The 27,353-nt window shown below is 43.2% G+C and overlaps 1 protein-coding gene, 1 long non-coding RNA gene and 1 other non-coding gene across 3 annotated transcripts; 1 reads left to right on the forward strand and 2 right to left on the reverse strand.

Moving 5' to 3' along the window:
* Nucleotides 1-7,112: 7,112 nt before the first annotated feature.
* Nucleotides 7,113-7,185, reverse strand: TRNAK-CUU (transfer RNA lysine (anticodon CUU)). Its single transcript has one exon. It is a non-coding gene; the product is annotated as a tRNA-Lys (tRNA).
* A 34-nt stretch (nt 7,186-7,219) lies between these two features.
* LOC127343817 (golgin-84) lies at nt 7,220-15,176 on the forward strand. Its single transcript, XM_051370015.2, has 21 exons — nt 7,220-7,450; nt 7,737-7,817; nt 7,895-7,944; nt 8,045-8,695; nt 8,782-8,844; nt 8,943-9,020; nt 9,135-9,338; nt 10,298-10,354; nt 10,441-10,515; nt 10,606-10,677; nt 12,057-12,119; nt 12,200-12,298; nt 13,142-13,219; nt 13,415-13,483; nt 13,594-13,641; nt 13,732-13,827; nt 13,932-14,008; nt 14,197-14,242; nt 14,340-14,435; nt 14,528-14,575; nt 14,737-15,176. The coding sequence occupies exons 1-21, from the start codon at nt 7,423-7,425 to the stop codon at nt 14,800-14,802; spliced, it is 2,145 nt and encodes a 714-aa protein (XP_051225975.1). The 5' UTR covers nt 7,220-7,422; the 3' UTR covers nt 14,803-15,176.
* LOC139838556 (uncharacterized) lies at nt 14,374-14,640 on the reverse strand. The gene is made up of 2 exons (XR_011755862.1): nt 14,528-14,640; nt 14,374-14,435 (listed from the first exon to the last, which is right to left on the reverse strand). It is a non-coding gene; the product is annotated as an uncharacterized lncRNA (long non-coding RNA).
* Nucleotides 15,177-27,353: the final 12,177 nt, after the last annotated feature.

Raw genomic sequence — 27,353 nt, forward strand, 5'->3', positions numbered from 1 at the left:
GGCCCATATCATTTGGAAGCCAGCTTTAGTGGGTTCCCTTGGCCGAGAGCTGTTTCTCTTTGGGGAATCATCTTGAGATAGACCATGTCACCCACTTGGAATGATCTGGGAGTTCGTTTTTGATCAGCATACTTCTTCATTGATGTCTGTGCTTTGGCCAGATTGTGCTGCAGGGTGAGTATCATTTTCTCTCGTTCCTGTAGAGTTTCCTGAGCTGCTGGTGACAATGTAGCTGGTAGCTCAAGAAGGAGGAGGAGCATACTCATATAATGCCTCAAATGGGGACATTTTAATGGTAGTATGGTAACCGCAATTGTACCAGAATTCAGCGGCAGGTAGATATTCAATCCATTTCTTTGGTTGTTGGAAGGCCATGCACCTCGAGATATTGCTCCATGCACGGTTTACCCTCTCGGTTTGGCCATCGACTGGGTGATAAGCTGATGAGAAATGCAGGGATATCTTCAAGGCAGAAAAAATTTCCTTCCATAACTTACTGAAGAAAACACTGTCTCTGTCTGTGGTAATCACTGTTGGAGGCCCATGCAATTTTATGATATTGTTGATGAACAGATCTGCCACAGTTTGAACAGTATATGGGTGGGACAGAGGTAAGAAGTGAGCATATTTGGTGAGTCTGTCAACCACAACTAAGATCACATTTTTTCCCTTAGACAAAGGTAATCCCTCCACAAAATCCATACTCACTTCAGACCATTTCTGCTTAGGAATATCCAAAGGGTCCAAGAGTCCTGGATATTGTAGTTTTTCAGTTTTGGATATTTGGCAAACTGGACAAGCAGCAATTTGATCAGCCACATACTGTTTCATCTTGGGCCAGTAGAAAATGTGCTTGAGCTTATGATATGTGACTCTAGTGCCAGAGTGCCCTCCAAAGACTGATGAGTGGAATGTATCAAATATTTTCTGTTTGAGATCAGTAGAAGCTCCAATATACAATCTTCCTTTATATCTGAGAATCCCAGACTGAACTGAGAAATGGGCATGGCAATTGTGATTGACAGTTATCTCTTGTAGTAGCTTGGTACTAGTGTCATCACCCAAGTAAGAATTGGTAATATCCTTGGTCCATGATGGGACAGCTACAGCCAGTGCCTGACAGTTGCCCTGTTCTTCCTCTATGTCTACAGGTTGATATTTCCTTGATAATGCATCAGCAGCCGAGTTGTCAGTGCCTTTCTTGTATTGTATAGAGTAATCAAACTCCAGGAGTTTCAGCATGAGCTTGTGCTGGATTCCTTCCAATAATCTTTGGCTTGCCAAGTACTTAAGGCTGCACTGATCAGTCTTGATTACCAATTTGTTGCCCAGGAAATAGTGCCTCCATTTCTTCAGTGCTTCCAGGATAGCCATTGCTTCTTTTTCATACACTGACATAGCTGCATTTTTGGGGCCCAAGGCACGACTGAAATAAGCTAATGGCCTGGCTTCTTGCATCAATACAGCTCCCAAACCAGTGTCACAAGCATCAGTTTCCAGGACAAAAGGAATGGTGAAATCTGGTAAGGCCAACAGTGGGGGGTGAGACATGACTTGCTTGAGTCTTTCAAATGCAGCTTGTTGGTCCACTCCCCAAGAAAAAGAATTTTTCTTGAGTGCCTGGTGCAAGGGCTGGCAGATCAATGCATAGTGAGGGATAAATCGCCTGTAGTAACCAGCTAAACCCAGAAATCCTCTCAACTGCTTGATTGTTTGTGGGATTTTCCAATTAACAATATCTTGTATTTTGGAGGGATCAGTGGCAACTCCCTGACCAGAAATGATGTGCCCCAGGTATTCCACTTGAGGTTGCTCAAAATTGCATTTAGCTAGCTTGGCCTTGAGGCTGTTTTCCCTGAACACTTGGAGTACAATCTTGAGATGTTGTAGATGATCCTCCTTGTTCTTGCTATAGACTAGCACATCATCAAAGAAAACCAGAACAAATTTTCTGATATAAGGAGAGAAAATAGTGTTCATCAGCTGCTGGAATGTTGCAGGTGCATTGCATAACCCAAATGGCATGACAAGATACTCATAATGTCCCAAATGAGTGGAGAAGGCAGTTTTCTCTATGTCAGGTTCATGCATTCTGATTTGGTGATAACCAGACCTGAGGTCAAACTTAGAGAAGAATTGTGATCCATGTAGTTCATCCAGTAAATCTTCAATCACAGGGATAGGGAACTTGTTCTTGATTGTTTGCTCATTGAGTCCCCTAAAATCAGTACAAAGCCTCCAAGATTTATCCTTTTTCTTGACCAACAGAATTGGAGAAGAATAGGGGCTGGTACTTAGTCTGATTTCTTTGTTTTTCAACATTTCTTGAATAATTTGCTCCACAACAGTTTTCTTGTGAGACATTCGTAGGGCCCGATATTTGGTGGTTGCTTCCCCGGCAGTAAAGGAATGTGGTGATCTTGTTCCCTAGGAGGAGGTAGCCCTTTTGGTGCTTCAAATATATCACTCGAATTGCGAAGAGCTCCTTGACAGCATCAGATACAGGAGTTGCAGATGTGGTGTTCTGTTGATTTTCCTCCATTTGTGTATAGCACAATAAATAACCAGTTGCTCCTTGTGCCAACAGCTTACAGCATTGATCAGATGATATGAGCACCTTGTCAGTAGGAAGGAGGTAATCATGGAATGTTAATATTTTCTCCTGGACACCAATAGTGAGTTTCCTTTCCACAAAGTCAAAAGTGACTGGGTTGTGCTGCTTAAACCAATTTACTCCCAGTATGACATCAGCTCCTTGCAGCTCTAGGATTCGGAAATTTGTTACAAACTTAGTTCCTTGGACAGTAAAAGGGCAATTGTAGGCTATAAACCCAGAGGATAGTATTCCACCACCTGCCACTTTAACTGTCCTTTGTTCAGTTGCTGTCAATGGGATTTTGTGCTTCTGTGCAAAGGTCAAGTCCATGAATGTACTTGTGCTGCCAGTATCTGCTAGTGCCACTGCCTGTGCCTTACTGAATTTGAGGAGAAGTGAGATTGTAGAGTCACTTGGACTGCCACTATAAGCTGCTGCAGATATGCACATTGCCACTTCATCAGGAACTTGTGCTTGTGGTGGTATGTCTGGCTGTGGGATTGGAGCTTGTTCAGGTAGTACCAGAACTTGTTGTATTGCTGGTGGAGGAGGATCTATCAATAAGGGGCCTGGATTTTCTTCATCATCATCATATCCCTGCAACTCAATCATATTCAGAGTCCTTTGCATTTGAGGACATCTGTGCCCCAAGAAGAAATTGTCATTACAATACCAACACAATCTGGGCCCTCTATTGTTGTTTGGTGGTCTGTTGCGATTGTCCCTTGGTAGCTGGGGACGTTGGATTGGTTGCTGTTGTGGGTACACGCGAGGAGCAGGTACAGGAGGGGTTGTCTTCTTCACATTCAGTAAGTAAGCCTGTTCATACTTCCTGGCATACCAATAAGCTGACAGTAGTGTTTCAGGCTTCTGACATTGCACTAGATGTTTGATACTGTCTTTAAGTCCACTAGTGAATCGATCCACAAAGAAATCTTGTGGCAAGTAGCTGCGCTCTCTTTTCATCTGAGTCATCCACTGCTCATATTGATCAATATATGCATTCACTGTGGTGGTTTGCTTGAGCAGTTGTAGCTGATCCATAGGATCATTAGCTGTTGCATCAGGAAAGCGATCGATCAGCACCTGGCCGAGCTCTTGCCAGGTCAGTGTCTACAAGTGCAACCCTGAACTGCTGATCCAGGTTTTTGCATGTCCCCTGATGTGAGCCAATCCCCACTTAACTCTGTTGGCCACAGGTATGTCGACCAATTCAAACACATCCTCACACTCCAGTAACCAAGCTCTAGGTGCTTCGCCAGTAAAGATCGGCAGCTCCACATGGGGTGTAGGTAGGTGCAAGTCATTGTTTGTATGCTGTGGCTGAAATCGGGTTTGTGGAAAGGATTGGTTTGGAGAATGGTTGTGGGTGTATGGCATGGTTTGGTGTAGTGGCTGGCTAAGTGGTGGCTGTGGTACCGTGGACTGGCATGGTGGTTGTTCTGGGTGGCGGTGGGGTGTGGTGGTGGTGTGGGGTTTTGGGTGGTAGGCATAGGCTGGTAGTAATGGGGTTGGGTAGTGGGGTTTGTGCGTTGAGTTTGGATCTGCCGCGAGGACGATGCCATGGTGGTGGACACGATGGACTCGCTCTCCGTGCTCACGGCTTTTTGTCGAGCATCCTGCGTGCTTGGTGGTAGTGGCAGTTGGGCGGGCGTTAGTCATCCGAGGGTGGGTGGGAAAGGAGGTGGATTTTGTGTAGGTGGTGTGTCCTGTGGTGTAGAAACCTCCGGGATAGGTGAAAGGTTCGAGCTTGTACGCGGAGGAGGAGTCACAAAGGTAGTAACTTGGCCAGTATCGAGTTGGGAAGTACCTTCTGGCGTAGTAAGCTTGTCGATGCTTGTCTGCATCCGCTCCATCAGCGCCACCATGCTACCCATCTGGTTCGTGAGCATGTTGATGGAAGCCGTGGATTCTGCCTGGTAGTTGCGGAGGCGCCGTCCCACAGATCGCGCGTCCCGCTCCTGGCGTTGCTGAGCTCTGAGCGCGGCGAGCTCGGCATCTGTTGTCGATGCCGATCCGAGGATTGGAGCATCCTCGTTGCTGTGATCCCTTGACGAGTGACGAGATCGAGACGAGGTCCTGGATCTAGGCCTGCCTGCCATGGTACGGTGAGTGGGTAGGTGGGTGGTAGACGAGGGAGGGAGGTAGGCTTCGCCGGAGGAAGCGAGTTGGGATGGGAGGGAGGGTAAAACGCCGCCGGTGCGGCTTGGGGTCCGAGTGCTGTCTGCTCTGATACCACCTTGTCAGGATCCGAGCGAGTGGTTAAGGTTTCGACGAACGGAAGGAGGAAGACAGGCGCTCCGGCGGCGCTGCCATGAGGAAGAGGAGAGGCAAAATGGGTACGCAAGTTTAGGGTTTTTTCATAGTGTGCCTCCCATTCACCCACTCCTGCCCTTTATAACTTAGAGCAGGACCACACTTAGAGTCAGGTTTAGATTATTACAACGCTAAACGCGATTAGCGCGGGAAAACCAGGTTCAAAAAGATTACAGTCAGACGCCGTCTGTTAACTGAAGAAGTGTCTGTTCCACGACGGGCTTCAGCAGGCGATCCTGACAAAGGGGAAGCTTCGGGAGTAGGGAGGTCAGAGTAGATGTCGCGCTCCGGTCGTGGAGCCAAGTTTTGGAGGGCAGACGGAGACCGATTGTTGCGCCGTGCCGCAGCCCAATTCCTGCTCGCTCGCCGCCGTGCGCCGCTGCTGGATTACTCCTGTGGTCGATCTCCAACGGCCGCGCGCCACGCTGTAGGCCTAGTCCTGTCCGCCACCGCTGGCTGCGCTGCGCACTGCGCAGTCGCCTCGAGCTCGGCGACGCCGCCATCAGAAGCCCTGTAGCTGCGCTGCACGCTCCCCTCGGCCGCCGATATCTGTAGCCGCACGCGCCGCCGTTGGGCTAGAGGGCGCGCCGCCAAAGGTTCCGCTACCCGCTTGCACGCTCGCCTGCTGCTCAATCAGGCACGGTCTTCGGACTCAATACACTTTCTTGGTACTCATGTCTCGATCATAGTCACAGGCCAGTGTGTTTTGACAATCATCAGGTGTTCCTCGGTTCAGATCTTATTGTACGTTCCAACACCACAATACTCGACCACAGTACATTTTGTTTCTAGAGTTCACAATGCACCAGGGATTGCAACATTCTCTGGTTTTTAATTTTTGTCAGATGTGAGAATTGAGATTGTCTCTAACTTGCTGTTTTATTATTGCAGGCCCCAACTAGGTGTAGCAGAGCAGGCAATGAGCCGACCTCCACAAGGTGTAGCACTAGCAGATACAAGGAGCAGCAGAGCAGGAAATGAGCCGACCTCAACAAGGTGTACATTCATGCCAAAGAGTAGGTAGAAGTAGAGCGGACAGAATAAATCATGCAGTGCTAGCGTTTCTGGCGACCGCCAAACAGGAGAACGATTCATCCAATTCTTTCATTCATTGCTGCGTATAGAAAAACTTGATACATAGGATGCTACTACTCCAGGAAATTTTGTTGCACACATTTGTGCTTAGTTGCATAATAATTTCCACGAATATAACTAGCGTTTCTAGCCTGTTTTCTGTGCACTTTGATGATGAATATGTGTCATCAGAGCCAAAACTGTGGTAACCTTTGACGTTGACACATAAGTCCCTTGCTGTTCAGTGCGGCAGCAGGGCAATTTGGATAAACACAGGTGTGCTAAATCAGTTCCTTTGGTGGCCCAGTGTGCATTTTCTTGTGATGGATGGAACAACGATTTTGTAATGTGCATTTTTGTTGTTGAATTCCTCGTGTTTTGGAATAAATTCGTAGCACTACCATCTCTATTTGCTCCCCATTCACGAAATGTACTATGTTCATATGAATTGCACTGAAATGCTATTTTTTGTGCCGTTAGTGCAAACTGCAGAGATTTTTAAAAAGTGGTCTGAGTATCGATTGTAACAGTTCACTTATTTCAGTTCACATGGAAATATCTAATATATCAATATAGTCGGCACTCACTACCTTTTTTATCTTCACTTACTTCTTAATATGTATCTAGTCCATGTGAAAATATTTTGCGACAGAAGGAGTATAAAAGATCCATAGTGAACTGAGGGAGTAAGTACAACATCATCCAAGTTTGACCATACTCCCAAGGATGTCCAAATGGAAAAAAGAAAAATCCATTCGCCCACACTGAAATTGAGATTTCTAAAAGATCAATACTCTGGCCATCACTTCCTTTTTATTTGTCACTTATTTCTTAGCCTGCATCTAGTTCATGTGAAAATATTTTGGGACGGAAGAAGTATAAAGATCAACAGTGAACCGAGCCGATGTGCAACATCATCCAAGTTTCACCATACTCCAAGGATGTCATGGAAAAAGAAAAACCCATTCACCCACCTATTTTTTTAGCCTGTATCTAGTCCATGTGAAAAAATTTGGGACGAAAGGAGTATGAAAGATCAATAGTGAACTGAGTAAGTAAAGTGCAACATTATCCGAGTTTCACCATACTCCCAAGGATGTCCAAAGGAAAAAATCTAAAAACAATTCGCCCACCGTGGGGCTCGAACCCACGACCACAAGGTTAAGAGCCTTGCGCTCTACCAACTGAGCTAGACGGGCTTGCTGGAAGGAATGACAGACAAGATTTACCATCGTTGAAATTCCACGCCTTGATCTCTCTCACCAAGCAAACCAACCGGTCGGTCGGTCGGATCCCCGCCAGCACCAACCCTCCCGCGAGAGAAGAGAACCCCACTGCCGCGGCCGGAAATCTCACCAGTCAGTTCATCTCTCTAGCTCGCCGTCGCCAGCCAGCCACCCTCCTCTCGCCGGTGCGGTGATCACACGGCTCCCGCCATGGCCTCCTGGCTCAAGGTCGCCGAAGGTACCCGCCAGACCTCCCTCTCCCTCTCCCTTCCCCACCCCACCTTCCGATTTGCCGCCAAGATCCACCCCTCCTCCCGGCTAAGATCTGGGGTTTCTCCCTACTGTATCTGCGCCGGTTACTCTGCTGGATTATGATGTCAGTTGCAAAATCTGGCCAGCTAGTCTTGATACAGTTCTTTGTTCGGACCGCTTTTGGTGTCGCGGGCAGCTCATTGCCTACTTGAATACGCTATGTGTTGCTGCTAATGTAATGCTGCTAAGAGTTGCCTGCTCTCTGTAAACAGACTTGCTCGAAGTCGTCGACCGGAGGGCGAAAAGCGTGGCTACTGAGCTGTCCGATGAGCAGCCTGGCTCCCAGTCTTCAGGTAAATATGGCTCCGATGCACATTTTGCTGCTCAGAGAATGGGCTAATTAGAAATCCGTAATGTTTGCTTGGTGAAGGATCGAGTGGCCAAGAAGGGCAAGGGAAGAGGGGAAAGCCGAGGGAGAAGGTTGCAACTATTGGCTTCCCTGACCACATTTCATGCCTTTGTAGACTGCGTGCGTGCCTGATACCCGATGTTCAAAGTTTGCTGTAAATTTGAATTGCAGGGTCCACTGAAGCTCGCTGCTGGGGATGCCGGCAACAAGACAGGGGCCCAGAAGGAAAGGAAGAGCAGGCAACCGCCACGGGAGAGGATCAAGATTGAGAAGATCAAACCTTCCGCGCGTGCGGATTCATCAAATGTTGACGCTACTGCTACTGCTACTTCCAATGAACCTGAAGTCACTTCAGTTGATGTTAAGGGAGCGAACGATGAGGGTGCATCAGACAAAGGAGAGCACGCTTCTGTTGACCTTAAAAATGATAGAGGAGTGGATGTTGTTAATAAGGCTGTTGAAGTCCAGTCAGTGGAGAAGAAACCTGAGGATACAGGTTCTGTTACGGATGGTGTTACAGATTCTGGACGTCTGGAGAGTGCTTCTGAAAGCTCAGTTCCTTCAGTTTCAGATGAAAAAAATGAGCCGAGCAGCAGTAACCAGTCTACTGAGATTGGTCTAGCAGTCAGTTTGGAGGATAAAGACACGGCTGTGGCTATTATCCAGGAGAGAAATATCTCTGAGTTACCTGATACACAAGGTTCTGGCAAATCCCAAGATATGAAGAAAGATGATTTGGCAGATTCGCCAGAGACCACAGAAACTCAACAAGAACATAAATCTGATTCAGTTCCTCTGAAAGATCAAGATCAACTTGAGGAGGTAAGCTGTAGCAAATTGCACTCGTAATGACCAAGATATGCTGAATGTGTTCCCTGCTTACATGTTGTCTTGTTGGTCTTTGGCAGGCTCAGGGATTACTAAAGAGCGCTGCAAAATCTGGCCAATCAAAAGAAGCTAGATTAGCTCGGGTAAGGATTAGTACGAGCTTAGTAACCTGCCACGTTACATTTTGTTGTGATTAGGTCCATATGTTCAGCCATTTATTTACCTTTTAGTTATTAAACAGGTCTGCGCTGGACTTTCATCCCGTCTCCAAGAATATAAATCTGAGAATGCACAGCTGGAGGAACTTCTTGTCCAGGAGGTCAGATTATCTTACCAAAATTCTTCTCATTGCATTTTTTCCCGCATACCTTAAGCCTATACATTGTAGAATGGTTTTCTGAAGTAGATATTGATGCTATATAACACATAACAGAGGGAGAAATGCAGCTCACATGAAGCTCATATAAAGCAACTACAGCAAGAACTATCAGTGTCCAGAGTACAAGGTTCGCGAGTTGAATCTAACATGGTTGATGCTTTGACTGCAAAAAACACTGAGATTGAATCTCTAGCAAAATCATTGGACTCTTGGAAGAAAAAGGCAGCAGCTTCAGAAGAAATGCTTGCATCTTTACAGGTTTCATCTTTCATGTTCTCTTAAGTTCTTTATATCTTTCTATAACACTAGCATTACCAAAAGAAGCCATACATTGTGCCAAGTATCCTGTATAGTTTCTTTAGTATGCTTGTATGAACTCCATAGGCACTTCAGTGCTGTCCTCAATCATTATAGTTGTTTGAAATATGCTAACGCAATGGTCATTCTTTCAGGGATTTGCTACCCACATGTTTTTGTTTGTTTTTGTCATCATCTAATTATATTGCATTGTAATATGTGTCTTTTCCTTCCATTTGAAATATTGTACAGGTGCATGTGCTGTTTTTTTGTAGCTGTATGCAGATAGTCTCAAGTAGACATATTTTGGAGTTGGAGTAGGAGACTTGTCGATTTTTTGCATGCATTCCAAGAGCTCAAGATGTTCATGTCATTTTTGGATTCTCTTACTTTGTTAATATCAATTCTTGCAGCTCTTAAAAAAATTCTAGCTGTGCATCTTAGAATAAAAACTTAGTGGTGTTGTTGAAAATCCGGCTCCTAGTTTATTCTGGTTCCGGGAGTGGAGTTGCTCATCTTCAGTTTATATGCATGTTGACTGTTTTTCGACATATGGAGAGACTCTTACAATCTCTAGTACTGTGAGTCCATAGTTGTAATTAACGGTCTTCAAGTTTTACCTCCTCAAATTATGAGCTCGAGCTGTGTGTTGTCGGAAACGAGCAGTTATGAACCTGGAGTTTCATGTGCTCTCTTGAACTGGATTTTTGCCAGACTTGAATATCAATGGAAGTCTAGTACTTGGTCTAAGGGAATAGTACCTGTGTGTTTAATTTGTTCTCTTTTGGATATAGATCTTGAACAGTATGACTGTAGACTGTTAGCACTTTTTATTATGTTTTTTTAGCTTCTGTAACACAATTGATTCTTTGATGCCATCAGATAGGTAATAACTTGATTTTCTTGTCTGCTGATTCTAGGAAGATATGGATGGCCTTAAGAGAAACCGTGAGCTTACTGAAACCAGGATCATCCAGGTTAATAAAATAGGCTTTCTGGGGAAGAATAGGCCTCATGTGTTCATGTAGTTATCTAACATCCATATGTACCATTTACATTTTAGGCTTTACGAGAGGAACTTTCTACTGTAGAGCGGAGGGCTGAAGAGGAGCGTATTGCACATAATGCTACAAAGATGGTAATTTGTTAAAGTACATATCTTTTATTGCTTTGTCTTTGTCATAGTTTCTTGTGTTGTGAAATTTTAATATTTTCTATTACATCGCAGGCAGCCGTTGACAGAGAAGTGGAATTGGAGCATCGGGCGGTTGAGGCATCAAATGCTCTTGCTAGAATCCAGGTAATTTTACAAAGGTATAAATATCAAGCATCAGCATGGTCTATTATGCGAGTATGCCAAAGAAGAGCGTATTGCAGTATGCCAAAGTTATCTGCCAATTTTTTGAACGCTGCCAGGAAACTGTGTGTTGGTGCTCAGTACATGTTTCACATTGACCTCTCTTGCAATATCATACACAGTGCAAGGGCCATTTATCACAGCCTGGCCCTTCTGTTTTCCAGCAACTACAACTATTAGTCTACTACAGTCAGAAGAACAAATGACTTGTTATGTTTACTCCTGTAAGATCAAATGTTTTGGCATACGGCGCAGATACGCTATCCTGTTAGTCGTGTTCATCTGTTTATCGGCCTATTTTGGTTTGCTCTTCGGAGGATACATTTGGAAATTTGTCTTTATAACAAGTTTCACACTAACTCCCAAATTAAACATTTAGAGTTCTAGCACTTTGACTAGGTGGAAACATACCTATTTAGATTGTAGAGGACACAAGGACAGCATGTGATGTTGTTCTCATAACAAGTTTCACACTCAACTCCCAACACGAGTTAATTAAACATTTAGAGTTCTAGCACTGTGACTAGGTGCAAACATACCTATTTAGATTGTAGAGGTTCGTCCGTAACACAAGGCCAGCATGTGTACTATAAGAAACAGTAATCCGGTTAGGACATTAGGTAACTTTATGTCTCAGGGGCTGTACTTAATTCAATATTGTGATATATAATATGTTTCCATCCATTTAATGAGCTCTCATGTTAAACTGTTCAACTCATATCCTTTTTCTTTCAGATTGATCCAAACCTTGTACCTTTAACAGTGTCACTTAGTTCAGATTATATGGATGTCACGTTTTGGCTGATTGATCTCTTATTCCAACACAATCGTTGCTACTACTAAGCTATCATGTGTCTTTATTCTGGGACATGGTGTTTCGGCTCATAGGTCTAGATGCACGTATTAGAAAAAATGTATTTTAAATTTATTTCAAAATGTTAAAAAAATCGAAATAAAATCCTGAGTGTGCATTCTCACATTCTATGTTAGCTCACAAAAGTTTGGCACGAAAAAACATTTTGCGTGCACTATGTAAAAAGACAAAAATGTCTCGTTAAAAGCTATTTTCGAGCGTCAGAAATTGTTTTTTACACTGGCCACAAAAAATAATATTTTTCTATGAAACTTCGTGCGCGGACATAGAATGTCTGGATGTACACCCTGATATTTTTTTCAGAATTTTTAAACATTTTGAAATATGATTTTGAATAGTGACTAGTGAGTGCATCTACACCTATGAGCCAAAGTAGATTTCCCTTTATTCTGTCCCTAAATAAACACTAGCAATTTAGTTTGACTTTGACTTTTCTGTTGGCATGTAGAGAGCTGCTGACCAAAGCTCATCAAGAGCAATGGAATTTGAGCACAAAGTAGCTGTGCTTGAGGTAAATCCCTTTCCACGCTATGTGCCATATCTTAACGTCTTAGTTTCTGCTATTTACTATTGATACCCTTGTTGTCTCAGGTTGAATGTGCATCGCTCCACCAAGAACTACAGGAGATGGAAGCCCGTAGTCGCCGTGCTCAGAAAAAGCCTTCTGAAGAAGCTAATCAAGTTCTTCAGGTTATTTTTTTTCTAAACAGGACCATCCCATTTTCCATTACTTTGATAACAGTTGACAGCAAAGAGAGGGAAAACGGGTTGACACCTATCAGGAACCCGCAGTGTGATCACGATCTGAGTCCCAATCTACATGTCAAAATCTTGCAACATGATGACCTCCATATCTATCACCAGGTGTAGGGAGGTAGGGCACAACGGAGCCCCAACAGGCGGTTGTTGAAGGAAAGGATCACAAATAGCCTTCTACATTAGCTGCTCTGCTTCAGCTAGTTTTCATCGCAGCCTGAAGTGATGGCTGCAGTAAATCTATGAACATGCTAGATGTAGAGAATACTCTCAACATGGGAAAAATGTTTTTTAATCAAAGGAAGCATGGTTTCTGCACTATTTAAATAGCCCAACACACGAAGGCTAAACTAACCGGATGAAATTGTTCTCCATGGGGAAAAAAAGTACACAACTGGACAAAGAATTGCCAGATGGGTCTGGAGCTAGTCCCTGTCCCTTGACAGGATCCAAGAATGCCCAGATAACACTGGCCACAATACATTATAAAAAACAGGTGCTGAATTGATTCCAAATGGTGGCAAAATTATAAGTGGGGGTTCTTCAGGATAAACCAAATCATGCCAGTTCTTTCTGGGATTAATATTGAGTTGTACTTTAGTGTACTCCATGTCTTTGAAATTCATGTATTGCGAAACTATATATGACCTTCTCTACAAATGCCTATCTGTATTTACTTTCGCCTTGGAAATAATAGAAACTTACCGTACTTTGCGTTATCCTGAAATGTAATAATTTTTGTTTTCTTTCTCTTGCTGCCATGCTTTTGGAAAGCAGATACAGGCATGGCAGGAGGAAGTTGAGAAAGCACGCCAAAGCCAAAGAGAGGCAGAAAGCAAGATATCTTCCTTGGAGGTACCATTTAATTCACAAGATATCAAAGAATTAATTGTCAAGTAATAACTAGGGACTTTAGATAGTAAAAATGGTACTATGATGATCAGGTATCGCATAATTACAATATTTCAAATCGAGTTGTTTTCATTATAGAAATCAAAATGCTTTGTTTCACACCATTATTTCCTCAACATCTTTAATTTTATGATGTAGGCTGAGTTGCAGAAGATGAGAGTTGAAATGGCTGGAATGAGAAGAGATGCGGAGCATTATTCTAGACAGGTTCTTAATCCTAACCAAATCACTTTTTTTTTGTTAAAACTGAGTGATATATACTACACCCACCTTGTTACCTGATCATACTTACAGGTTACGTTTATTCTTGTTCTTAGGAGCATGTTGAGCTTGAGAAGAGATACCGTGAGCTTACTGATTTACTGGTATGTGATGAAGCATAACCAATTTTCTTTTGTATCATTGCATATTGGTTAACGAGAGCTAATTTGTTTCGTATGCATACTTTCTTCCAGTACCATAAGCAAACACAATTAGAATCCATGGCCAGTGAAAAAGGTGCATTAGAGTTCCAACTAGAGAAATCGTTGAAGCAATTTCATGAAGTGCAGGTTCCTAGTTTCTCTTCCTCCTATATTAGTTCAGCTATGATCGTTCTCCTGTGGAATATTCTTATCTTACTGCCATTCTGTTATCAATGTGTTCCATTTGATAGGTAGAAGCAGAAAGGAGTAGGGTTTCTCGCAGATCAGCGTCATCATGGGAAGAAGATACTGATATCAATGTGCTAGAGTATGTTGACCTTTTTTTTTTCTTTTTTCTTATTGAACATGCAAGGAAATTTTGTTTATAAGCATGTCATAGTTTTTGGATGCTAGGCTTGTGTTGCAAATTGCACTTGAGATTTCCAAAGTTTTGGCTGTGTTCCTCTATTTGCAAGTTCTAGTACAGTTTTAGACAAATAGCTTTGTATATTTCAGGCCTCTTCCTCTACATCATCGACACATGGCAACAGCAAATCATCAGGTATATATGTCCAATGGAAATATGACGTGCCTGCCCTGATAAATAGTGAGAGAAGACTAATATTTATCTTACCTTCTTGGCATTTTCGGTGTTCTAGTTGCAAAAGGCTGCGAAGTTTTTAGATTCAGGAGCTGTGAGGGCGACTAGATTTCTGTGGCGGCATCCTGTTGCCCGAGTCAGCCTTCTGTTTTATCTGGCAAGAACTACATAACTTTTTATCCTATTTTTTTTATATTTTAAATCTTGTTAAGTTTGACCTCTAACCAAACCTGTGTATACATGTACCAGGTGTTTGTGCATTTGTTCTTGATGTACTTGATGCAGCGCCTGCAGGTACTCAACCATGCTATACTGCTATAACATTTCTTTCATTCATGCCATTTCATCCCTGAACCAAGCACATAATATTGTTTCTTTCTGTTATACCTGTGTATTGTCGCACATGCTACACCTTTTATGCAAGGTTCACTGACCGGTGTGCTCGAATTTTACAGGACTTCGCAGCGGAAGAAACTGTGAAATCGTCTCTGGACGAGTTGGCCAACGTGAAGTTGCCATAGGCTTATGGCATTCCAACTCCCTGCCTCTCACAGATTTTTAGGCCTTGCTTCCTGATTGTAGCTCAATACGTGGCCCAGTTTGGAACAACGGTTTGGCACACTCTGTTCCTACGGGAGTTTCACAGTTTCCTGTGAGATTCCTGCGTTCCAAATAGGCCATTAAGCTTTCTTGGTCTGGCGTGGTGCTAACCTGGCCACTTTTTTTTTTTCTTCCCCTTCCCTCTCTTTTTGTAAAGTAATGCTCTTGGTTTGGCCGTGGGCTATATAATTCATTCTTTCACACTTCATATTGATCACAGATGTAGCAACTCGTATGGACAGCTTGAGCCAAAAATATAAGTATGTCATACAGGCCACTTGAGCCAATTCTTGTACTTGAACAAACTGTTGGAGACCGATGAAGCATACTGGTTTGAAAAGAGGAAAACCATCGAATCCATGATGCTTGATTTTGTACCCATCAACTCATCTGGCGGACTTTAAACAGAAGGTGGGGCGGGCTGCGCTCTGTACTCTTCTCCGCTGGTCCCGAATTGCTGTGCGCACGTGTAGCGAAGTGAGAGATGCCATGTTTGGCTGTCTAGGTGAAGACAGATCGGAAATCGTCTTGACAGGGCATTTTCCGTGGAGTAAAACGCATCCCGCGCAGGTTCATGTACCATCCCGAACAGTAAACTATGTAGTATGGCGCCGTGGCAGCGTGGGACCTGCCTAGCACTGTCTGGCAATGGCAGCGTTATTCTGACAAATGTAATTTTTACATAAAATCACCTGAAGTTTATATATTTCACTGATCTTCCCCGCCTTCTCCGCTTCCTTGCCTGTTTTGTCTTGTCCCGATCATTCTGAGGTGAGGGAGAGGGAGCGAAAGCAGCCTACGGGCGATCGAAAGGTGATATACCGCCAGACTATGGGTCTGTGTCGCATGAGTATTTGTCCTCCCCGTGCCCTCCTGCCAACCACACTTCCCCCTCCCTAGTCTTTTCCAGCATCCACCCTTGACCTAGTTCGATCCATGGAAATCATGGTGCCCCCACCTTGCCCGAGACCATGCTGGACACCACTTATGTCACCGAGGCCACAACTCCCACTACCGTACCCACATATCCCACCATCGTAGCCGGAGATGGCTGTCGTTGATCTAGCTGCAGCTCGTGGCCGCTGTCGCTTAAAAAAGGCCGATGCACCTGGTTTGGTTAAGCCGAAGAAGGAGCTCACGCCGGAGAAGAAGGTGGAGAGTCGAGGAACCGAGATGGTCGCATAGGAAACGTGAAGACCAATCTTGATGCTGCCGCTGCTTCCTAAGAAAGGGCTGACGCCTTGGCACTCGCTGCCCAAGTTCAGGTCCACGCAAACGCTGATACTATGGAAGCCCAAGCGGCGCTTCTGGTCAACGATCAGGTGCTGGCCAACGTCCTAGCTACGAGCTGAGGCTTGTTCATGTTCTTCGATGGGGACGAGGCCATGGAGGCATGATAAATGAAGGGGACGACACCGAGACCAAACGTGACACTCAAGTTGACACCCAAAAGCCTCGGTCGACATCAAGGGCACGTCATTGTTCAAGGACATGTGCCTTTGTGATGCGTGGATGGAAATTGGAAAGATCCAATTTGTGGTGCCCAACAAAATGGTGGCACATTTTGGATGAATATTTACAACTACTTCCACGAGCAGAAGCACTTGGGTGATCACCATTTTGTGAGTGAACAGAGTGAGGCCTCTCTCATAAAAAGGTGGCAGTTGATACAAAAGCAATGCACGAAGTTCAACGCGTGATAGCAACAACTCCGTGTGTACCAACTCGTTGGGACTCCAAGTGCAGAATGTTGTAGAAAGCGTCTTGTCCCCCACACGAGTGACTCGAGGGTTTATATCAAACTCTTGGGGAATTGGCTAGAGGTTGATTCTTCTTCTCCTCTTCTAGCAACCTGCAAAGTGAAGTTTTTTGTCTTGTATCCCCAACTCCACCATGTGGTTGTCAAGCACAAGGTTTTGTATTAGTAATATGAAATATAAATATAAAGTAAAGTAAAGCAAGTAAACTAGGCAAGAAAGATAAAAGCAATGAAAGGATAGTTGTTTTAGGGTTTTCTATTTGTTTGCAAGTGAAGAAAGTATTTTGTATTTCAGATTAATAAATTGCAGAAAATATAAACTGTGATAATTGTGTTGGAGGTGTTTCTTATGGTTTAAAATGGACCGGAGTTCATGGGTTCACTTGTTTGCTCTCTTTTTACGCTGTAGTGGACACAAATAATTCATCAAATACATAATATTGGTGGAACTTCAACATGTGTTTAATAAGCATTCATATGGGCATCACGTCCTAACATAGAGTTGATGCAATACATCTCTCTTATACTCCTCAAGAAAGGGAAAACTCCAAGCAATCTTGAATTAAGAATCAACAGAGTATAGCCTTAAGTAATTTGACATAATGTTTGGATCACAAATATGTTACCTTGACCAAACAAGATTATCAAGCTATCACAAGATAATTATAACACATGAATTCACTTTATCCCTAGTGAGGCAACAAAAAATATAAATATGGTCTACTGTTGGACGGCGGTCAAAGATTGTCCCAAGTGGCACTAGCTCTATGTGTCCTATGACACCAACGCAAAACCCGGGCATCCAATGTCATCGATGTCGATGGTGCTTACACAAGTGAGGACAGTGCATCAAAGAGGCCGAGAGGAGGAACAATCTTCAAGGCGGAGGCCAAGAGCGATGCCTCCTCACAAGCGGGCATGGAGACGATCAAGACACTCTTTGCTGACAAGGAGGTCTCAAGTGAGAAGAGGGACGAGAGGAAGCGTCGGGAAAAAGAGGAGGTCGTGAAGAACTACTACGACATACAACACAAGAAGCTCACTCTTGAAGAGATTAATGCCCACAACAAGCAGAAGGAATTGGAGCTTGCCCTACTCAGCGAAGAGGCCAAGATCATGGTCACCCCCGTGACCGACGATATGGATTCTATTCAACAGACATGGTTGGAAAAGAATAAGATGATCCTTGATCGAGATATGTGATTCACTCGATCACATTACCATCTATGTCTAGTTCTTTTGGACTTTGGGAATGCTGGCAAGGCCGATTTTAAACTATATTGTTGCCTAATTTTGATTATATGTTATTTTTTTAGCTTTTGCTTGAATTATTTAAGGCTTGAAATATGGACGTGGAAATTGCCTAAAATCATGAGGTCGTGGAGCTCTGTTGCGGCCACCACCAACCGCAAACGGACCTAAGCCTCTTCCATGTTCATGGGCCACCGCAAAGGAACCTAATCAGATAGTTTGGTTGTCCGAAATACGATCCAACATCGGAGATGGCTTACCATGAGATGTCCGCTCGACCAAAAAAAACCAGCCCAAAACTGGGGTGAGAATGCGCCAAGGCATACATGTTTATGGGGCAGTCCGTTTGCACGTCGCCGTTGGGCCTCGCGTTTTGGCCATAAGGATAACAATGGACACTATATGTCCATTCGCGGGACCCGTTGGATATGACCTAAAGCCGCAATCTCTTTTTAACCGCATGTTCTTTTGCTCAAATTTGTGCTAGACCTTTCAATAAGGAACAGTTCGTGTTAGGTAAGTTTTTTGGTTTGAAGGTGAGGGATTTTAGGATGGTTTGGGCATTGTTTTGGATAACTAAACCGAACCTTTTGCTGATATATCAACGCAAAAGGGGGAACTTTAATTAGTTATATTGTTTATATGTAGAAACCGGTGAAGCAAGCTATGCGACGCTTTGAAGATAAGAAGCGCCTCGCCATAGGAATGGAATTAGCAAAGTTACTAGAGGCAGGATTTGTACTACAAGTTATCCATACCGATTGGGTCGCAAACTCTGTCCTTGTACCCAAAAAGAATTCTGAAATACCGATACATCTCAAACGTATCTATAATTTTTGATGATCCATACTTGTTTTACATCAATTCATATGTGCTTTGTTCACACTTTGTTGCACTTTTACATGAATTCCGGCACTAACCTATTAACAAGACGCCACAGTGCCAGTTCCCTATTTTCTGTTGTTTTTATATTTCAGAAAAGTTGTACAGGAAATATTCTTGGAATTGGACGAAACAAAAGCCGAAGTCAATATTTTACCAAAACCAAGACTAAGTCCGGAGAAGGGACGAAGAGACGCACCAGGGCGCCCACACCACCCCTAGGTGTGGCCTAGGTTTGGCCCGCGCCTAGGGTAGGTGTGGGGCCCACAGGCGCCCCACCGACCTGAATCCTCCGCCTATTTATACATCTTCTCGGGAAAACCCTGGATACCCGAGGCTCCATCGACGAAATGTTCCGTCGCGGACGCCATCGCAGAACCCATCTAGGGGAGGGGGTTCTGAAGCTCTTCCCAGCACCCTGCCGGAGGGGGAAATCATCGTCGGAGGCATCTACATCGCCATGCCCGCCTCCGAAGTGATGTGTGAGTAGTTCATCCCTGGACTATGGGTCCATAGCAGTAGCTAGATGGTTGTCTTCTCCACCATATGCTTCATGTATCGATCTTGTGAGCTGCCCTACATATATGATCAAGATCATCTTTATGTAATCCTCTATGTTTGGTTTGCTGGGATCCGATGAATATTGTGTACTATGTTGATATTGATTATATATTCATGTCATATGTTATTTGTGATCTTGCATGCTCTCCGTTGCTAGTCGAAACTCTGGCCAAGTGGACACTTGTGACTCAAAGAGGGGGTATTTATGCTCGATAGTAGGTTCATGCCTCTAGTTTCCTGGGAGAGTGACTTTATAACTTCTAAGGTTGTAGATGTGTTGTTGCTACTAGGGAGAAAACAACAATGTTTTATCCGAGGGTAACTCTATTGTTTAATTTACACACATTGCTTAATGTGATAGTCTGTTGCTTGCAACTTTATACTGGAAGGGGTGCGGGCGCTAACCTGAAGGTGGATTATTAGTCATAGACGCAGTTGGATTATGGTCTATATATTATGTTGTAATACCCATACCAAATATCATAGTAATCATCTTGTCATGTATCGATCGATATTCTGTCAATTGCCCAGCTGTAATTTGTTCACCCAACATGCTATTTTTTTATGGAGAGACACCCTCTAGTGACATGTGGACCCCGGTCCTATTTCCTTTACTGATAAATTCAACTACAATCTTGTTTTGTTTATTTTTTGCAAACATCTCCTTCCATTCGATACGTCTAATCCTTTGTGTTCAGCAAACCGGTGAGATTGATAACCTCACTGTAAGTTAGGGAAAAATAATTTGGTTGTGTTGTGTGCAGGTTCCACGTTGTTCCTGATGTCGGTAGTGCGCCCTGCCACTAGTCAGCCAGCAACACCTTTAGAAGTCACACCTTTCTCCTACTGGTCGATTAAACCTTGGTTTCATACTGAGGGAAAACTAGCAGCTGTGCTCATCACACCTTCCTCTTGGGGTTTCCCAACCGCTTCCACAAAACTGCCAACAATATTGTCTGGCGCCATCACCGGAGCACCATCAAATACTAAGAATGTGCATCGATTACTCCGGCTTGAATAAGCATTGTCCGAAGGATGCATTCCCCTTGCTGCGCATTGACCAAGTCATTGATTCGATGGCAGGAGCGGAACTTCTGTGTTTTCTTGACGCATATTCCGGGTATCATCAGATCCGGATAAAGAAGTTCGACCAAAAGGCGACCTCATTCATCACACCCTTTGGCACTTACTGCTATCTCACCATGCCCTTTGGTTTGAAAAATGCAGGTGCTACCTACCAACATACGATGCAGCGGTGCTTGAAGAACCAAATTGGCCGTAACGTACACGCTTACGTCGACGACATCGCGTTCATGACCCGGAAAGGATCCGACTTGATCAGCGACCTCAAGGAAACCTTCGAAAAACTCCGATGGTACAAGATGATGTTGAATCCGCTGAAGTGCATCTTTAGCGTACCCGCTGGAAAACTCATTGGTTTCATTGTATCTCATAGTGGCATTGAAGTAAACCCGGAAAAAATCAAGGCTATCCTAAACATAAAAGGCCAACTTGTCTCAAAGATGTACAACGATTAATGGTTGCGTCACAACAATTAGTAGATTTGTCAGTTGTCTTGGTGAGAAGGCACTACCTTTGTGATGGGTTCGTTGCATGGAAAACAAAATTTTTCTACCGTGGACATGAACAAAAACCAAGATCCAATCTAGGAAGAAGTAAGATCTAATCTATGAAGATCGAAGAAACGAGATGTATGAGAGACTAACCCTCGAAGATCCAAAGCCTTACGAGATCAGATCTCGTTGTTGATGTAGTCGATCGTCATGTGCTGCAATCCAGCAGCACTTTCCGTACTCGGTCGTGCGTACGGTGTCGATGAAGTCCGTCCTCTCCCCGTTCCAGTGGGCAGCGTAGGTGTGGTAGCTCTCCTCAGAATCCCAGCAGAACGATGGCGTGGTGGTGGTGGTGGAGGAGAAAAATTGTAGGGTTTCGCCAAGCTGGAGCAGAATTATAGAGGAGGGAGAGAGGGGGCAGCCAGACTTTGGTGTGAAGGGGCAAGGGGTCGGCTGCCCCCCTCCTCTATTTATAGAGGGAGGGGCGGCCAAGGCAGCCCCTTGGGCCCCACCAACGCATGGAAGGAAAGGGGGGATCAGAAATCATCCCCTTCCAAGTTTGCTTCCCCTTCCAAAATTGCTCCCTCGATTTTAGGGATTTGATCTTATCCTCCGGGATTTGATCTTATCCCTAGGGGGGCTGGCCGGCTGGGCCTTGAGGGCTTGGTGCCCCTGGCCCATTAGGCCGGGCTACACTCCCTTGGCCCATGTGGTCCCTCCCAGGGTGGTGGGCCCACCGGTGGCCCGCTAGAACCTTCTAGAAGCTCCGGTCAAACACCGAAACTTTTTCCAAACCCCGGAAGATGACTTCCATTATATGAATCTTATTCTCCGGACCATTCCAGACCTCCTCGTGATGTCCTGGATCCCATCCAAGACTCCAAACAATATTCGGTCTTCATCTCGTATTCCAAAGCTACTATACAACATCGAACCTTAAGCGCGCCACCCTACGGTTCGTGAACTATGCAGACGACATGATCGAGACTCCTCTCCAACCAATAACCAATAGCGGGACCTGGAAATCCATAGTGGCTCCCACACATTTAGTGATAACTCAGTGATCGATTGAACCATTAACATACGATACCGATTCCCTTTGTCACGCAATACTTTACTTGTCCGAGGTTCGATCATCGGTATCTCCATACCTAATTCAACCTCGTTACCGACAAGTACTCTTTACTCGTACCATGGTATGTCATCTCTTGTGACCTAGTCACATGCTTGCAGGCTAATTAGACGATATTCCACCGAGAGGACCCAGAGTATATCTATCCGTCATCGGGATGGACAAATCCCACTCTTGATCCATATGCCTCAACTCATACTTTTCGAATACTTAATCCCATCTTTATAACCACCCATTTACGTAGTGGCGTTTGATGTAATCAAAGTACCCTTCCGGTGTAAGTGATTTACATGATCTCATGGTCGAAGGACTAAGTAATTATGTATCGAAAGCTTATAGCAAGATGAACTTAATGACTTGATCCTATGCTACACTTATTTGGGTGTGTGTCCATTATATCATTCACCCAATGACAGAACCTTGTTATTAACAACATCCAATGTTCATGATCAGGAAACTATGATCATCTATTAATCAACAAGCTAGTTTTACAAGAGCCTTACTAGGGACTCTGGTTGTTTACACAACACACATGTATTAAAGTTTCCGATTAATACAATTATAGCATGAGGTGTAAAAATTTATCATGAACATTAAGATATAACAATAACTACTTTATTATTTCCTCTCGGACATATCTTCAACAGTCTCCCACTTGCACTAGAGTCAATAATCTAGTTTACATTTGTAAAGATATAACACCTTGGCCTTCTGGTGCTTATCATGTTTTGCTCACGGGAGAGGTTTCAGTCAACGAATCTGACATGCTCAGAAACGTATGTATTTTGCAATTCATTTGCGTCTCCACATATCACTCATTTTCAAATGAGTTGGCATTAATCGTATATGTTCAAACTTCTGGTGGAACCTTAATTCCGCGGTCTGAAATATGTCACTAATATTGTCACACACAATATAGTTTCAAAGTTCTAACACTATCGAAACTGCACCAAGTTCTCAAAGAACTCATCGACTCAAACACTCTCAGTCATTGTCAAAACAATGACATACTCTACCTTCTTTTGTAGAATCCGTCACAATATTTAGAACTCGTCTAAATCTAGCATAGACTTCTTCTAGCCCATCTTGCTACCTTTTAATGAACACTTAGCCAAATTGAGATTGAAATTTATTTTTATATGTGACCAAACTAATATCAGTGCAACACCTTACATCGATTTGTTTATCATTACCTCATACAAAACTATATATCCTTGGCTCTTCCAAAGTACTCAAGGATATTCTTACTGTTGCCCAATGATCATCGCATAGATCATACTGATATTTGCTCCTAACTCTTTAGAGCACATGACATCTGATTCTGTACATATTATTCATGATCTAAAATCACTGATGTGTTTTTACTCATTGAGTGTCAAATACACTCAAGTCTTGTTAAACCATCACATGGAAAAGAACACCTTCTTAATGTTTTCGTATTGAAATATTTCAATATTCATTATATGTACTTTGACTTAAACTTACTATGCGATTCAATCTATATTCATAGATCTTGACGCTAAATATGTTTTAGTCAATATCCTTTCATTGAAGTTAATTCACAATAAAACCTTTTAATCACATCAAGTACATAATTACATCATTTATAATCAATGATATGTCATCCACATATAATATTATAACTATGTCTCAGCGCTCCCACTTAATTTCTTGCAAATGCAAGCATCTTCATCGTTTCTGGTGAAAATTAAAACTCTTTGATTATTTCATCCGGTGAAGATTCCAACTCCGTGATACTTACTTCATCCAGTGAAGTTTGTATACCTATCTAGTATTCCACAGACTAGCAAAACTCTTGGTTTGTATCTAGTATACATCCTTTATACACACTTCTGGTAAGGAATGTATTTCTGCCATCCTACTATCATATCTCATAAAAGAAATATGTAGCGATTACTAGAATAATCCACATAGACTATAAGCATCGCTACGAAAGATCTAATCTTATTGTAGTCAAGTCTTTGAACTTTGTCGTAAACAACTTTTCGATAAGTCGAGCTTCTTCAAGGATATTCCATCGAAGTCCATCAATTTTATAGATTCATTCACTTTCAAAAAGTATTCACCTATCTTGGATTTCATGGCGCTTATCCATTTTAACAGAGTGAGGGCCCATCATAACTTCTTTGTATGTAGTTGGTTTATCATTGTTAAATCAATCATTTATCCACAAAATCATTTATTTGATCACAAAGTAAACCACATCTACAAGGTTCAATAGGTACTTCGATCTCCATGACTATAACACTTTGTAGACATGGGAGCCATGATCATTGTGGCCGCTTCCGGAACCATTTCCGATGCTGCGCTACTCTGATCATCATGCTTAGGTTCATAAACCTTATCAAGTTCCATTGTCCTCCCACTCAAATACTTCACTAGAAAACAATTTCTTGGAAATAAGCAAATAACATTAATAAACACTTTTTGTCTTTTACTTCATAGTGGAAAGAATTCCCAATTTGTTCTGTGGGACAACAACAAAGACATTCATCCGGTTTTGGTTGTAAACTCATTTACTTATGCTACGCATACCAAAAATTAAGAAAGGACTATTAGGGTTTATACCCATGCCATAACTCGTATGGTGTCATTTCAACGGATTATGACGATGCTCTATTTAGTGTAAAAGCGGTAGTCTCTAAAGCATAATCCACAAAAATATAATGGCATCATTTTATTTTATCTCATCATTAGCCCAACAAGGTTTAGATACGTCTCTCGGATACTTCATCATCACTATGATACTACAAGAAACGTGAGTCGTAGAATAATTTCATAACTCTCTTTGATGTTCGCTAAAACTCGTAATTCAAATATTGTCACCATGATCCAATCATAGATATTTGACTTTTCTATTACGATGATTTCCACTTCATGCTGAAATTTATTTGAATCGATTCAAATGTTTCAAACTTCTTCCTTATTGAATTTATCCTTATATATACACTCAATTCATTGTTGGAAGTTTTCATGAAATAGAGGAATCTTCCGCACAGAACTATGCCTAAGAACCATATACATCATCATGTATGTTTCCACTAAGCTAGTTACTCGTTCAACTATTGGCCTATGAACGGTGTTTTAGTTATTCTCTTTAGAAGAGATTTGCAAGCGCCAAACGATTCAAAAATCGAATGACTGGCAGCTCATTTGAAATCCCTGCAACATTTTCACATACAAAAAGTTCACCACATAGATAGAGCACCACATATACAGCAGCACGCATTCAACAACACACGAACATTTAGTTATTGTCTTGATACACAGGTATTCATACACAAGAACACAAGAACACAGCAACAGCATTCAGACAGCAGCCTGTCTTCATACACTGGAGTTTGGACAACAGGAGCTTGGACAACAAGAGCTTGGACAAAATTAATAGCACTATCTAGTTACTGTGGCAAGTGCATGTATAATCACCAAACTATAGTTTATTTTTCCTTAATTAGTCCAAACAACACAAGAACCTCCACATATAGGTATCAGATTCAAGCCTAAATTATACATAAAAAGACAAATGTACTGCATAAGCTCTCAATGTTCAATAAACAGCATATTTTATGGTGCATTTTACTATAAACAATTGTTTACATTTATTTATAAATCCAAAATTTGCATAACTCTTTAAGAGATATAATCAATAAAGGAGAAAAATCCCTTGACAAACTTTATGGTTGATCCACAAATTTATCTTAATAGAACTAGTTAGTATTCAATTAGCTGACTCCTTTCTACTTCATCTTTGTTTCTCACATTTCTTACAGTTTAATCTAGAATTTAGGTAAGCATTTTTGGCAGCAACTATAACATTTAGGGGAGGACATGAATGTGTATGTAGACAAGAACACGAAACGCGAGGTGAAGGAAGAGATGGAGTACGCGACGCCGCCGGCGAGTCGGAGGCGCGGGGGCAGCATCGTCAACATCCACGAACCAGCGCGGCAACAGCTAGCATAGGCGCGCCGGAGGTGAAGGAGGAGCACGACGACGATGAAGCCGCAACGGCCGCGCGGGTGACGGAGTACGAGCGGCAGCAGCGCCTCATCGCCAGCAGCGACGACCCCGAGGACTGCCCTCGACGCAGCGATCGCAATGCCCATCCGCGATGCTGGGATGCCGCTCGTCGACCTCACCAACGACGGCGAAGCTGGGCCAAGCAGCGCGGTGAAGGACGAGCCGGACGAGCGCGGCAAGCAGGACGTCGTCGTCGACGACATGTACAACTTCCACCACTACTACTGGGCCCTCTAGCCACCGCAAGTACTACTAGATTAGGGTTTAGGTTTAAATTTTATCGAATTTCGTTCAAATCTATGTAATATATAGCAAGTTTGAATAAATAAAACTGTTTTCGATTAAATTTTAAAAATTTCAAATTCTGTTTGGGGGACGCGGCTGGGGAGCAACGTCCCCCAAACGCAGCACGAAGAAAATGCGTCCCCCAAACGCTGAATTCGGCGCTGTTTAGGGCTTTGGGGGGCATACCCCGGCTTGTTGTAAGCAAATTGTTGTACTGTATGTTCAGTTTGAATAAATAATTAGTAAATTATGACTACAGGAAAAACAAGTAAACTAATCGCGAAGACTAGTAGAGTAGATGAACACATCATATCTAGACAAGTTAAATCAATAGCGTCTACCAGAAATGTCAAAATAAAAATTATAGCAAGAACTGAAACATGAGAGACACGATAACATATATATATGTATGTAGACAAATCTATTACAAGTATTTTTTCAGGCGGAAGGAGTAGATTATAAGTTCATTTATCTGTGTTGTGGATAGAGGGAGTTATGTTCTGTGGGTGGTTATTCTGCCCTGCTAGCCAACTGTGTACAGGTAAATATTCTCTCGGTTTTACTCCGTGGTGTTTACTCGATGGCAGTACTAGCTGTTTGGCTTGTCAGGCACGTCTGGTTTCAGAGAATGCGAGGCGAGCAAGGCATAGGCTTGGGCAGCAAGAAGTGGCTTGCAACGGAAGAAGCAGTGAGCCAGAGGGAAAATGCAGAGAAGAGGCGACGGTGTACCTGAACGGAAAAGCGAGGTTGCTCGGAGACAGACGTCGAAGTGAGGGCAGCGGCCACGTGGCTCCTCCTGGTGATGGTGCTCCTCCTCGTTCTGGTCCTGCTCGCTCGAGGCGAGGTCGATTAAGGCATTTTCAGTGGGCCGACGGAAACGGATGTTGAACGTCCACGGGTCGAAAATGCGTCGGGTTATTGCTCCAGCTGGGCGACACAAAGTGACTGGGACGTTCGCGGTGATGCAAACCTAGTCCAAATATGCGT

This window comes from Lolium perenne, chromosome 3 (genome assembly GCF_019359855.2).
Source record: "Lolium perenne isolate Kyuss_39 chromosome 3, Kyuss_2.0, whole genome shotgun sequence".
NCBI lineage: Eukaryota > Viridiplantae > Streptophyta > Magnoliopsida > Poales > Poaceae > Lolium > Lolium perenne.

Excerpts from the sequence above, each read along its gene's own strand:
- LOC127343817 (XM_051370015.2), top strand. The coding sequence starts at position 7,423 with ATGGCCTCCTGGCTCAAGGTCGCCGAAG. Across the intron at positions 7,818-7,894 it reads GCCTGGCTCCCAGTCTTCAG|GATCGAGTGGCCAAGAAGGG; the intron begins GTAAATATGGCT and ends TGCTTGGTGAAG. Across the intron at positions 13,484-13,593 it reads CGGAGCATTATTCTAGACAG|GAGCATGTTGAGCTTGAGAA; the intron begins GTTCTTAATCCT and ends TCTTGTTCTTAG.